The 14,265-nt window shown below is 41.3% G+C and overlaps 1 protein-coding gene across 2 annotated transcripts in view; it reads left to right on the forward strand.

Annotated features, from left to right (window-relative positions):
• The window catches only part of PRKG2 (protein kinase cGMP-dependent 2), a gene marked incomplete at both ends in the record, with an annotated part of 84,472 nt that overhangs the window by 35,174 nt on the left and 35,033 nt on the right, over positions 1-14,265 (forward strand). Inside the window, 5 exons of one of the 2 annotated variants that reach the window (XM_080925131.1) lie at positions 5,271-5,348; positions 6,515-6,609; positions 9,505-9,573; positions 11,982-12,080; positions 13,230-13,383. In XM_080925131.1, the coding sequence (XP_080781257.1) occupies positions 5,271-5,348; positions 6,515-6,609; positions 9,505-9,573; positions 11,982-12,080; positions 13,230-13,383 (495 nt within the window). The remainder of the gene's footprint in view (positions 1-5,270; positions 5,349-6,514; positions 6,610-9,504; positions 9,574-11,981; positions 12,081-13,229; positions 13,384-14,265) is intronic. The other variant, XM_080925130.1, reaches the window with a different exon arrangement.

Genomic DNA, 14,265 nt, shown 5'->3' on the forward strand with positions numbered 1-14,265 from the left:
ACAAAGCTCTAAAGCTGTCAGGTTCTGTAGAAACTTAGACCAACTGGTGCCTTTTAGCATGACAAAGCAGGTGATCACCGGGCCCAATCAGTACCTGGGGCTCCTCTCAGCTATTCTCAGCCCCGGGGGCAGGACTTCCGGGGGCGGGATTTTTTTAAGGGCGGGGCTTCCCTTCTCCCCGGTTCCCTTTCCTATGCAACCTTGCATTTAGGTAACTGGCTCTTTTGATCCTTATTCAACCCCTCCTCTCAGCTCCTGGTGTGCTCTCTCTTTGCTATTCTTTCCTCTCTTCTTTCACACTCTTCTCTCCTTACTTTCATGGCTTGGTTCTGTTATGTTAGTCTACTTTCTCTCCTTGCTCTGGATTCTTCCAGATGCCATTGGATATGCTCTCCCTCACGTCTACAATAAAGCCTGTCTCCTCTACTATATCTAGAAATGAGCATGTCCTCATTTTCATTCAGATCCTTTGTGTTTAAGACATCGACTGTGAACTCCAACACAGAGGGGCTCTAATGGTTCAATTTTTTTGTCAGCTTTCTTGAACACACATCTCACAGAGCATCGAGTTTGGGAAGCAGCCATCTTTTGGAAGACTCTGCTCACACTCTGACCAGAACACGGGTAGGAATGACAGCACACAGTCATTGCTGAGCTTTAGGATTTATCTAATTACAGTTTTATAGGAGGATGCAAGTTTGGAGTGGTGGTAACAATGGATGATAATGAAAACTCTCATGTGCTTTGCGTGTCTGGGCAGTCATGAAGAAGACAGGGGAGGCAAGAATGTCTGCTTCCATGTCAGCAACAGGGCAAAGCATGGAATTTGTGTAGGGCAGAGCTCTAGAATCTGACCCGGTGGCCCTTTGTACCGACACCGTGATGCCCACCTTTGCTCCTGTCCTAGAGCTCCTGTTGTGGCAGGGGAGGTGGGGTATAGTGATGTGAATGCCTTTATCCTTCTGTAGATCTGGGCTGCCAGTAGAAAGGCAGATTCCCAGGTGCTGCCCAATGCTTACTGAATCAGAAACTGGTAGGGAATGCCAATTTCACAGTTTTTAGCATTTCACCGGTGGCATTCTTATTCTCTCATGGTTTGAGAAGTACTGAGGGATGGAAACACATTAAGAAACCTATTTTGTATAGCATTTTGCCATGGTGGTGGTTTGGCTCTTCCTTCCAGAGGTTTCTGTTTTTGTTTTTTTAAGATTTATTTATTTTATGTACACTGTAGCTGTCATCAGACACACCAGAAGAGGGTATCTGATCCCATTATAGATGGTTGTGAACCACCATGTGGTTGCTGGGAATTGAACTCAGGACCTCTGGAAGAGCAGCCAGTGCTCTAACCACTGAACTATCTGGCAAAGTCTCTCTCTGTGCGTTATATGTACTTTGGGTAAATGCTCTGTGTGTGTTATATGTAGTCTGGGTGAGTGTGCAGGTATGAACACATGTTGTATATGTTCATGTGAAAGGAGGTCCAAGGTCAACCTTGGGTGTCATACCAGCCCCCTTTTCTCTTGAGCTGGGTCTCACATTGGCCTAAATGCATAGATTAGACTAAGCTGGCTGGCCAGCAAGCCCTAGGAATCCACTTGCCTTTGCCTCCCTTGTTCTGGGATTACAAGTACCCCCATATTTAGTTTTCCAAAATATGGACTCTCATTATCAAACTCAGGCTGTGTAGGAGGAGCACCTCATTGCCTGAACTGTCTCCCCAGCTCTATAAACAGGTTTTCAGAATGGGTTGTACATGGGTGTGTGTGTGTGTGTGTGTGTGTGTGTGTGTGTGTGTGTGTGTGTGTGTGTTTTAAGTCTAACCTGTCATCAACACGTCTTTGCAATGAAGGTTTATAGCACAAACCCTATATTGTGAGGAAGTCTGGACTCTGACTTCTCTTTATCACTTCTGAGTTTCTCCCCAGTTCTTATGCTTTCTGTATAGAAACTCAATTTCTTGCCTTTTGCCACATCAGCCCAGCAGGAATGCCTTTCTTACAATGAAGAGTGATGCCTGTAGGGGCCACTGACAATTTGTATTGTTTTCTAGTCTGTGCTCAGATTCATTTCCTTCTTTCTATTTTTTTTTAACTTATGTTATATCTCTCTTTGGGCTTCTAGGCATCTTCTTTTAAAGACTCCTTTGCAGGCCATGAGGATCATTACTAGTTTACAGAAGCAATTTGGTGGAACAGTTTTGCAAAATCAAAGGACCAAGTGTAGTTATGGTTTCAAAGACAGTTTCAATTTTATGTAAGTGTCTATGTGTGTGTACCTTTATGGGTATACTGAGAAAACACATAAAATGAATTTCTTATTACAGGGAAAATGCTAGACAACCGAGTCTGCATAGGGCAGAGCCCATGGCTTCTTGGTCTTCTAAGGGACCCTTTGCGACATCACCACAGGACAGTCGCCACACTGTTTGCACTTCTCTTTTTGGTTGCGGTGGCCGCCCAGGCCTGACCGACTGCATTCCCCAGGTTACAAATACTGGGTAGTCTAGCGTGATAGCCAGTTCTCACCACTATATATTTTTGGTCTGACCTATTTCCACAGCCTTTCCTGGTCCATGAGTTACTGTCAACACACTGGGAGGTATTATTTGCCTTCCTTCCATGGTTTGAGGTGACAAAGAAGCGTTCCTGGGATGATTTCACTGGGGAAGCTGCCCTTTAAGAAATAATAAGGCTCTTTCTCAATGTTCCTTTTCAAGCTTCTACCCTCTGATTTTGCTGGTTGTCAGGAATTAAGACCACACCTCTACACATGTGAGATGTTTTCTAATAGTCTAAGAACATCCTGGTAGCCCATCAGAAATTTCTCATGTTTCTTCTCCATGAGAGTAATGGGGATCGAGATTGGAATGGGGCTAAGGAACATCAAGAACAGATCCTCAGTATGGTCCACCTGACAGGACACTGCTACTTTACTGGAGTGACTGGTATTTTAATTAGTTACAGAAGGAGAGCATCTTGAATTTCAAAGGTGTAGTCATCCTAAAGGGTCATAGTTACAGCCACTGTAAACTGGAGCATCTCTATAGAGAAGACTTCTGAAAAATATGAAAGAGACAAAGGAAGAGCTGGGCTAAGGGAAGTGAAGGTAAAGCCTCATTGTTCATTTACAATAGAATTCATCTCTCATTCACAGACCAGTCCGGGGGGCATGTTAGGTTCACTCTGTCGTCTGGGGATGTAGACTGATGGCTACTTTGCCATCTTCATTTAGCAAATGGTTTTCATGGTTTCTCTAGACCATACCATTAAAGATGTGCACATGGACCAGTTCATGGGTCTGACTTGGAAGTGAGATAAGGTCTCTGTCTTATTCTTTAGAACATAATTTAACCATATAATTAATACTAACAACAGAAACATCACTTCCTTGGGGAGCCATAGATGACTCTGAGAACCAGATTGTAGTCTTGTCACAGAAATTAACAGTTGCCAGGTGCCTTATGTGTACCAAAAATTCTACCATATATTTCACAAATACTTCTACTTCGTCCTCAGACAATGCTAGGTGCAGTAGATACGCACATACCACAATCCCTTTCTTTAATACATCAGTTATTAAATAAACATTCACTGTGTTTAATATGTTTCCAATATCTCAGAAAACATGGGAATATACAGAATTGTATTCACATACAGTCACACGCAGTCCTTTGTTGACTAGATGGGCTGAAGGCCTTGAAAGAAGAGAATCGTTCTGTGTGGAACCAGAAGTGGAAACTAGGGGAGAGTCCATGAATAAGGATCTTACATGCTTGTTCCAAAATGTCAAGGGGACTGCAGCAGGGAGAGGCCTTGAAGAGCTCAGAGCAGCCCTGCTGACTCCCCACAGACAGCCAAGAAGGAAATGCCATCTCTCCCCACAAGAGAGTTCAGCCAGCCATCACAGCAAACTTGAAGCAGATTTCCTGTACCTGGAGGTTTCAGGATGGAATGTAGCCCCTACTAATACCTCAAACTCAATCTTGAAAGGCCTCAAGCAGCTGTTCTCCTCTGTCCTTGGGCTTTCTGATCCACAGAAACATTAAGCTAACCAAATGGAGTTGCTCAAACTACTAGGCTTTTGTTTGTTAGTTTTAGAAGCTACAGAAAGCTAACACACTTCTATAGCTTTGAAGGTCAAAGTTCTCAGATGATCTATTCATTTAAAAGCAATTTCATGGAGAACTGGGCTTACAATCTGGTTCTTTTGTCTTCTTTCTGAGAGATGTTGAAATGTCTAATAAATGTATTCAAAGGTATGAGAATAAAAGGTGTATTTATTGATGTGAGGAGTAATATTCAGTCCATAAAGATTTATATTTTACTTTGGGTTTTGTATAAATGACCAGGGAGGTTTTGAAAAGCAAACACTTTAAAGTAGGTTTATTTTAGGACTTATTTTCCAGTCTAAAGGAACCAAATGAGTAAAATTATGTTGTCAATTTTGTTGCAGAAATCATTTTGTTTGCAGAAATCATTAAGAAATCTATCTTGTCTGAATTGAGGCAACTTCAAACTAAGACAACCTAGAAGGGTTGTGATATGTTTGTGTCCCATGATCCTGGGCTGATCTTTTGCTCTGATAAGTGAATACTTTACTCTCACCAAGAAGTCTCAACTCACACAACTCTGTGTGAAAGACAGAAACATTAATGCTAAAAAAAAGAAACAAAGAAGTGATTATTTGCAGCTTCATGAGGATAAATAAACAGAAGCCAGAATTTACACACATAGTTCTGATGTTGCTGGGACTTATTCTAAGAAAGATCCTTCACAAACAATGCACATAGCAGAGACACCTGTTGTGTATATGAACTCTTTCTAGGTGTTGGTGTTCCACAAGGAGTTAGAAACAGAGGCTGCCTCATATTATACCTGCTGGGAGCATTTTCAAGCTATCATGCAACCATGTGTTCCTTTCTGAACCTCTGACCTACTCTTCAGACAGTTACTAGACACTGCAATTCAGCCAGAGGTGCGATCACACTGTCCCCTGGCTCTCGCCTTGTTCTCTCTTCTCAACACTCCTCTGCCCTCCGTAACTGAGACTGAATATTGCAAGTAAAGGTTCCCGAGAAAAGAGTACGCACAAATCTAGCTGATCAATAAAGCGACACCCTCTAGTTTTACTGCAGTAATGACAGGTAGGGTAAGCTCACAGGCAGTCCACACTCTCTTCAAGACACAACGGCCTCTGTTTCCTGTGTGTCTTCAGTCATTGGCATTCACTTGATCGGATGTTTCGTTTGTTTTTCTCCATCCCAATAGGAATACTATGACAAAGGAGATTATATCATCAGAGAAGGAGAAGAAGGGAGCACCTTTTTCATTCTGGCAAAAGGAAAGGTAAAATCTAAATCAAGCTTAAGTCAAAAAAAAAAAACCTCTGCTGGGTTCAGCGTGCCAACCCATGTGTTGCTCCATGTGGCTGTGGAGGAAGGGTAATGACACGTCTTGTTTACAGTTTCTGGGTTTTTCTCAGGGGCCCAGGTTTGGAGATGAGCTTACAGATGACATAGTGTCGTGTCAGTAACAGCACACAGGTTACCTTCTTTTCTGTGGAAGCCTCACTGTGTGCAGTGTCAATAGTGGCTGCTTTATTTCCAGAGTCCTGCTTTAGGAATGAGCATCTAATTGCCAGTCAGCCCAGTGGCCAAGAATGGGGCTAGAAAAATGTTTTAATAGCAGAGGTATGATGAACAATTCAGGAGAATGAGCTCAACAGGCAAATTCTTCGAGAGAATTCTGGCTAATGAAGGAATTGCATTTCAAAACATTGATTCATGATGACATACATAAATATCAGTCACGAACTTTAGCTGATAAACAATACCTAATAACAAATAGGGCTAATTCCAGGTCAGATAGAGAACATTGTAAGTTTGAGTTTCTAAGCTGGACCCACCTAGCCTATTGTCCTCTTTGAAATAGACACTTAGTGGTGAGACTTTTCTAAGGCATCATCTTCCTTTGTTTTGGAGGTCCATATGATATAGCCTACCTGTGGATAAACTTCTGACTGATTCTTAATTAAGTCATCAGGTCTGTTAGAATTTTTGAAACAACAGAAATCACTGCAAGAATATTATTATTAGCTTTGAGGAACCCTCAGGCACGATCACTGGATTTACAGTCTTAAAATTGTTCTTTGGAGTCAGGCATTGTGGCTCACACCGTTAATCCCAGCACTCCGGAGGCAAAGGCAGGCAGATCTCCAAGTTTGAGAACAGCCTGGTCTACATAGTGAGTTCCAAGACATCCAGGGTGACCCAAAGAAACCCTGCCTCGAAAAACAAAATGAATAAAAATACAAATAAAAACTGACTTTGGGAGTTGATCTGAATGATTGGTTTGGGAAGAGATACTCCTTCAACAGAGGGTTGTCTGTACTGACTACTAATGCAGCCTCTCCTTTTCCCGCCTTCAGATGGTTCTGTGAGTTTGTGGGATGGCTTTGCATTCAGCCCCCGCATTTACTTTGATCTCTGCTTTGAATGTTTCTCTTTGTCTAGGTGAAAGTCACACAGAGCACAGAGGGCCATGATCAGCCACAGTTGATCAAAACACTGCAGAAAGGAGAGTACTTCGGAGAGAAGGCTCTGATCAGGTGAGTCCATGGATTCAGACGCCGTTACTGTTTTCCGTGTCAAAACTACCCACACACCGGGTCTCACAGGGAGACATTGGAAAGTCTAGTGTCAGTAGGATCAAGATGGTGTTAAATTAGCTCTTAGCTTAAAAACATTAGCAAAAGAACATGAAGTGAGGGAATTATTAACTTAACAACGTTAGAGAAAGGTATTACGTAGCTGTGGTTTGCCAAAGTATCCTGCTCAACAATTTCTTTTTTATTAAAATGTAAAAAGACAGCTGAAAAGAAGACACCAGTGGCCAGAGGGGCTTGCAGCCAAATCTAAAGACCTGAGTTTAATCACCAGGAACTATTTAGTGGAGGGAGAGAACTGACTACCCTAGACTGTCCTCTGACATATACATGTGCTCCATGGCATGCAAACACACACACACCCAATAACTGAATAGAATTTTTTTAAAAGTCAGAACAACTTCTCACATGCGGAGTATCTTTAAAACATCATATCAAAAATAATTTTTAGGGACTTTTTTATGAGTTCAATTTGCAAGTCAGCATCAGCTCAAAATAGTGCATTTGAGATTTCTATGTGACCCGTCTATCTTTTTAAGTATAAGCTTATTTACAATTGACCTGAGTTATGGCAATATGTTTTTAAAAGCTGATAAGTGGTTTGAGGAAAACTATGTACTTCCTCAAACAAACACACCCCCCACATATAAAGAAACATTTATTTTTCTAAATAAAAATATCTTCATAAAATAACACGATAGAGCTCAGAGAAAGACACATTTTTGGAGTAACACGTTTTTAAGTGACTAATTCAGAAAGTGCTTACATTTTATACTACCGGCCAAAGGTTTTATTGTGAGTTTATGTTTGAAGAAAAGAGTTATAGAAAAACAGGTTTTTTCTGCTCAGTTTTCTTTCCTTCACCACCGAACCTCCTGTTCTGCTGATTTGCATGACAGGCTGCATCATTACAGCAGGAGGGAAATTACTCTGATTATCTAAAATTCTTGCATCTCTTAGTTTTCAAAGAAAGCTCAAATAGTAAGACATAATAAATTGGGCTTTAGCTATTATGTAAGCAATTTCAAAGTAGAATTTAAAGACAGGCTGAGTTCTCCTTTCTTAATTTCTAGCTGGTAATGAACTTACTTTGATAATAATAAAATTATCTTTTTTTCTGCGCTATCATAATTATCTTCCCACGTTCAAGCAAAACAAATAAACCTTGCAGATACGAAAGAGTCTGTAAATGGAGTATAGGTATTAAGTTTCTCTCGAGAGCAAGTGTGCTCTCTGGTTTTGCTGGACCTGAAGTAATTTGTGCTGTCTGTTGCAGCTAGCCAATTATAATTCTTTTCCTATAGGAAACACAAGGATTTATGTTTAACGTAGACAAACAGCTCCCCAGTGCATCTGAAAGCACAAAACTAAAATGAGTGGGAAGGAAATGTTGATACAAATATTTTTCCTTTTTTTTTTTTTTTTTGGCACATTTTTATGACCCTATTTTTTTAGCACTGCTGACAGCAGCTCTCAGTCTTGCTTCCATTTTATTTTCTCGGGATGACATTAAATGGTCTCAGGAGTTCTTTCAGAATTTTATTCATAAAAATAAATCCACGACACTTAACATACAGTTACTTTGAAGGCACACGTGGGACCCAGTGGTACTGTGTGTAAGAATAGTCTTTGTGCCAATCATGCAATGCACATGTAGAGCAAATGCCTTAAGCATTCCTTGCCCTGAACTCACAATCCAAGGCCATGTTGGTGCCTATGTCTATGTGAGTCTACATGTACTTGGTTCTCTCTAGACCACTTATGTTTCTACTCATACGTCTGTCTCTCGGTCTGGTCTTAATTGTTTGTGTAAACTGATCAAAAGCTGTCCTACCTCGGCCTAACATTCCCTTAGGCTCAATTGTTTTCACTGACAGCCTCTAGCAGGAACCCTATAAACTCTAAACTACATAAGATGGTCTTTGAATATCATCTAGAAAGAGGGAGCTCTCTGGGCACAGAAGACATGGGCTGCCTGTGGTTGGTTTTTTTTAATGGACTTGTGCAGAGCTATCCCTGTGATGCCCACATTTTGTTGGTAGTGAGTCTCTGAGCACTGGACACTGTGTCTGTGCCTTTCATTAGACTCTGATTTATAATGAAAACAAATACGTTAGTCAAGGCCACTGTGGAAATACTTTACCTGATTCCTGACCCATCAGTGTTACTTAGGCATTTACATTGCCTTCAGCTTCTATATAATGACTTGTTATAGCCAAGAGACTCATAGTAAGAATCTGTACTATGTATAAGAAAGGTAGCGGTGTTAACTATGCTACAGTTCATTTTCACAAGATACTGATTGTGGAGATTGTCCTGCGGGAAGAAATATCCATTTTATATCCTATGGCATGAAGGTGTTTCGATATTCAGTTCATCTGTTTCTATGACTCTGTGCATACAAGCCTGGAGTCCATTTACACTGTTTTGTTGAAGGGTATGTACTTGACCATCTCTCAGTACTTGTCTCTGATCTGTTGGTCTCTGTGCTGCCTCCTCGTTCATTTGGGATTCTCCTTTGATGGGGGAGAGCTCTTCTATTACCACTGTGACAAACACAAATGAGATTCAACATTGCAGCTGGGGATTCCTCCAAGCTCCCAGTACAGTGACCTTCCCTGAATGCTTTGTGCACATAACCTTTATTGGGACACATTTCAAATCTATTTCTTAGAAGTGTTGGATATAAAATACCATGTTATTATAAAAGAAATCCACTGTAGCCTTTGGATGGTTTAGCAGCTGGGTGTGAAATCACATAAGTTGTAGGTTCCCTAACCAAAACAGACCTTTAATTTCTAATTGTGGTGAGAGCTGACTTCCCTTTTTCATTCGCAGTGATGATGTCAGATCAGCCAATATAATTGCGGAAGAAAATGATGTCGCATGCCTCGTGATAGATCGAGAGTGAGTGTCCCAGTGTCAGAGAAGACAGGCACCTGTTACTTTCGAAGACTTGGCATCTGTTACTCCGAGCCCTCTCTGTTTTCAGATTCATCACTACTTGGAAATGCTGGCCAATGCTCAGCTACAAGTACATGACATTAAAATTCATGAGCAGGAACCAGGCTTTCTGATCAGAGTCTGTCTCTGCAGCGGCAGATGCTGGCAGGCTAAATATTTTGTGTGCAAAGTTGATACATAATTATCAGCAATGGACTGATTTAAATTCTGTGTCTTTCAGGGAACTCAGTTTGTTAGTGCTTTTATGGATTTATTTATGTGTCTGTGAGCATGCCATATGAGTGCAAGTATCCAAGGAGACAAGAAGAGCTTCAGATACTTGGAGCTGGAGCTACTGGATGTTGTGATCCACCTGATGTGGGTTCTTGGAACCAAATATGGGTCCTTTACAAGAACAGCCTAACTGTTGAGATATCTCCCCAGCCCAGTATCTTCCTGTGAAGTAAAAAACCAAAACAAACAAACAAACAAAAACCAGTCACTAATTAGTTATCATTCCAGAGAGGCAGGGCCATCTGTAGACATTTTTAATAATATGCACCAACGTTGATATCATCTTTAGTTTACTCTTTTAAAATAAGCCTCTCTTTTCTACCTCAAAGGCCATTTTAACCTGGCTCCTTGGATCCTTCATTAATCAGTTAAATATTCACTGGTCATATAGCCAACCCAAGGAATACAACTCACATAAACAAAAATCAAATCATCATCTGTGTGAAGCCATAGTGTCATCAAAGACGTAAGACATACTCCTGTGAAATATTAACAAAATCAGTAAAATGGCAAGGTTTAATAGCGGAATACTGTCAGTGGTTAATTGTCTACACCACTTCCTGAATGTGGAGCTGTAGGTGTGAAGCACTGGGAGGAGTTACAGGTATGAAGCACCACTGGGAAGAGTTACAGGTGTGAAGCACTGGGAGGAGCTATAGGTGTGAAGCACTGGGAAGAGCTATAGGTGTGAAGCACTGGGAAGAGCTATAGGTGTGAAACACTGGGAAGAGCTATAGGTGTGAAGCACTGGGATGAGCTATAGGTGTGAAGCACTGTTATGAGCTATAGGTGTGAAGCACTGGGAGGAGCTATAGGTGTGAAGAACTGGGAGGAGCTATAGGTGTGAAGCACTGGGAGGATCTATAGGTGTGAAACCCTGGGAGGAGCTATAGGTGAGAAGAACTGGGAGGAGCTATAGGTGTGAAGAACTGGGAAGAGCTATAGGTGTGAAGTACTGGGAGGAACTGTGTGTGTGAAGCACTAGGAGGAGCTATAGGTGTGAAGCACTGGGAAGGACATCAGAATACTTACCAGGGAAGTTTTCAAATGTTCAGATAGAAAATGTGTTAGTTCAGTATCGTTCCCCCAACAAATTTGCTTTTTATGAGTTTCTTAAAAATATGTACGTGTGCAAAATAACATTAACTGTGCTTTACTTGCTCCTAGACCTAAGTTCTGTGAGAAAAGAGATGGATAAACTCCATCTCTAATCACATATGTGAGAGAGAGTCCCTCTGAGTTTATGAAAAAATGTAATAATTGTATTACCTTATAGGTTTAATTTAAATGGATATTAGTGAGGGTTGAGAAGTACACATGACACAAGGAAAGATGTAATGAATGTTATGTGCATTAAGGGTGAGACAAATGAACCATAAGGTACATGTAGGTTGATCTACAACCTAGATTTCTGTGGTCATTGAGGTTATGTATCTCTGAGTAGTGTCTCATAGCCCTGTGAACATTATTACACTTTAGATGATAAATGATAGATGATTGTTGATTCCTCTAGTTATGACTAAAGGAATAGATTAGACCCCAGCAACAGAGCCATTCGGGGTACTCCATAGACTTTAATCACATTGAGTAATACTCACAGTTTAGTTTTTAAAGCACCTGCCTTACCAACCTCCTGTTAGTTTCATGATCACAGAAGGATGTCCTGGTGACCACAGAGCCAGTGTCTGTCATAGTCCTTGGCATATGAGAAATCTCATCAGATGGTGGCTTGACAAAGGGTGCCAGACTTATGCTGAAACAGAGCAACAGAGGATCTATAGATCCTTATTTCTCTTCCCCTGTTTCACACTTTTACATGAACTTTTGATTATAGCACCAACTGGACAGCTCTTGAGAAATCACACTCAAGCTTGGGCCACCACATGCATGCCCCTGGCCTTCCACACACACACACACACACACACACACACACACACACTGGCCTTCCACACACACACACACACACACACACACGCACACACACACACACACACACAGAAAAACAGATAAGTGGGAACAGCGAGTGCTAAATTGTCTTGATACCTTCACAACAGACCATTTTGTCTCATTTTATTTAGAACGTTTAACCAAACTGTCGGGACATTTGATGAACTCCAAAAATACCTTGAGGGGTATGTGGCCACACTGAACCGTGACGATGAAAAGAGACATGCAAAGTAAGTGAGATGGGGTTTTCCCGAAAGCCCCAACAGGGGCAGGGTGCAGTTCCCTACGCAGGGATCGTCCACGTGCCAGAGGATTCTGCAGACATTGTTTCTACTCTAGAAGGAGGAGTTTTTAAACCTCTAAGTAAACACTTTGAGTGTTCAGTAGGAATCTGAGAGAAATTTTCTTATAAAGGATATACTTTAGAATGGTAACTTACTCAAAAGGACATGTTTACAGGTGAAGAACAGGATTATAGCTGGCTTTTTTTTTTTGTTTTGTTTTTTTTTTTTTTTTGTTTTTGTTTTTTTAAGTTTCCAAGAATGTATTTGTGAGGAGAAAGGGGCTGAGTTGACTACTTCAAATTAATAATAGTAGCTTTTTTAAAAAAAATAGGAAATATTCATTTGATGTTTTGTTACTCAATAAAACATTTAAAATTGTATTGTAATATTTTTTGTGTTGAGATTTAAACCTACAGCCTCATTCATTGGAGGTGAATTATCCTCCACTGTGCTAACCTTCAGGCATTATGAGGGAAAACGGAAGCTTACGTTCTTGAGATAGACTTCTGATGAGGTACACTGGAAATTTCTAGAAAGACTAAATTTTGAGTTAAAGTGTTCTCTCTAAGATATGCACCTTCAATCTTTGTGCCTACAGCCTTTTAGGGTGACATTTACCCAGATAGAACTCAAAACAGTTAGTTTCAATTCAAAGATGAGACAGGTATTTATGAGCTACAGCACTTAGATGTAAAATAAGACGTGCATAGTTCACGTCTCATAAAGCAGTCACTGCCTAAGGCACGGAAATCTTTGCTGACAAACAGCAGAAATTCTCGGTGTGGCCTTCTTCTAGGAATGACAGACATGACTGGTTTTATTCTCTCCCATGGACTCCTCTCCTGGGTTATTGATGAACAGATTTTGGGGTGATGCGTTTCAAATGCTATAAGAGTTCTCCACTTCACTCACATAGAATTTGACCTCTGTCCAACCCAGTGATCCCAGGAATGATTGAACACATCCCTGCCAAAGGTTCAGACAGTCTTTGTGGCACCTAGGGGCTGTGTGAGAGTAGAGTTTGTGACTGGGAGATAGCAGCACAGCTCAGGTGTGTGTGTGTGTGTCTGTGTGACTTCTCCCTTCTCTCTTCAGGCGTTCCATGTCTAGCTGGAAGTTGTCCAAAGCCCTTTCTCTGGAGATGATTCAGCTGAGAGAGAAGGTTGCCAGGTTCTCCTCAACCTCCCCATTCCAGAACCTTGAGATTATCGCAACACTGGGCGTTGGTGGGTTCGGAAGAGTGGAGCTTGTAAGGGGTTTACGTTTCAAGCATCTGAGAGAAGCATTCTGACTTTTTGCTTTATTCTGTTTTATATCCTAGCTTAGATATGAGGAATATGTGCATTATCATTGCTATCTTAAAGTGTTCTGAATTTGAGGAAGTAAACATTTCTGTCGATTCGTGCTTGCAAGTAGTAATTAAGCTATCCCTTACATCACATCCTGTGATGAATCCTTCTTGATAGTAATCATGGAGAATGTACCAAGTAGGCATTCTGAAAGATTATGAAATGTGAGGGGAAAAAAGTGTATTTTGTAACAACCACTCACATGTGCATAGATGTGTACAGTCAGAACACAGTATCTCTCTGTGGTGGACAGCAGAAACACCGTAAGTGGAGTCCTTAGTATCATATTCATATCCTTAAGCAACCCTACTTCTGTGTTTATGCTTGCCTTTCATTACCCTGTTTTGGGGTTTTGTAAAAATTTCCATCAGAGAGACAGGAAAGAATGAAAGCAAAAGGATGTTTGCGGCCCTCTGCAGCACTCAGCAAACAGCTGGGGGCCAGTGCCCGGTGTCAGTTAGCACCACCTTTCTGTGCTTAGTAATCAGCTCCCAAGAAGTAGCAGAGGTCCTGGCTTAGACCAAGTGCTCTGAGAGAACTGTAGAATGCGCAGTGGTGCTCTTTCGGGGCGCAGATGGCTCTGAGCCCCTGGCAATCACTAAGCCTTTCTTTGCCGAGGCGATTTTTCACAGTTCACTGTACAGTGACCTCCAGGAGCTACATCGAGACCTTTGTCTGCAGGATGGCTGGACAGAAGCATCTAGGGATGCTGCTACAGACCCCAACAGAACAATTCATACCCACTCCAGACTCTGATGGAGGAAGGGAAAACACTTTCCTAA

The sequence above is a fragment of the Micromys minutus genome (assembly GCF_963924665.1).
Source record: "Micromys minutus genome assembly, chromosome: 11".
In the NCBI taxonomy this organism is placed as follows: Eukaryota; Metazoa; Chordata; class Mammalia; order Rodentia; family Muridae; genus Micromys; species Micromys minutus.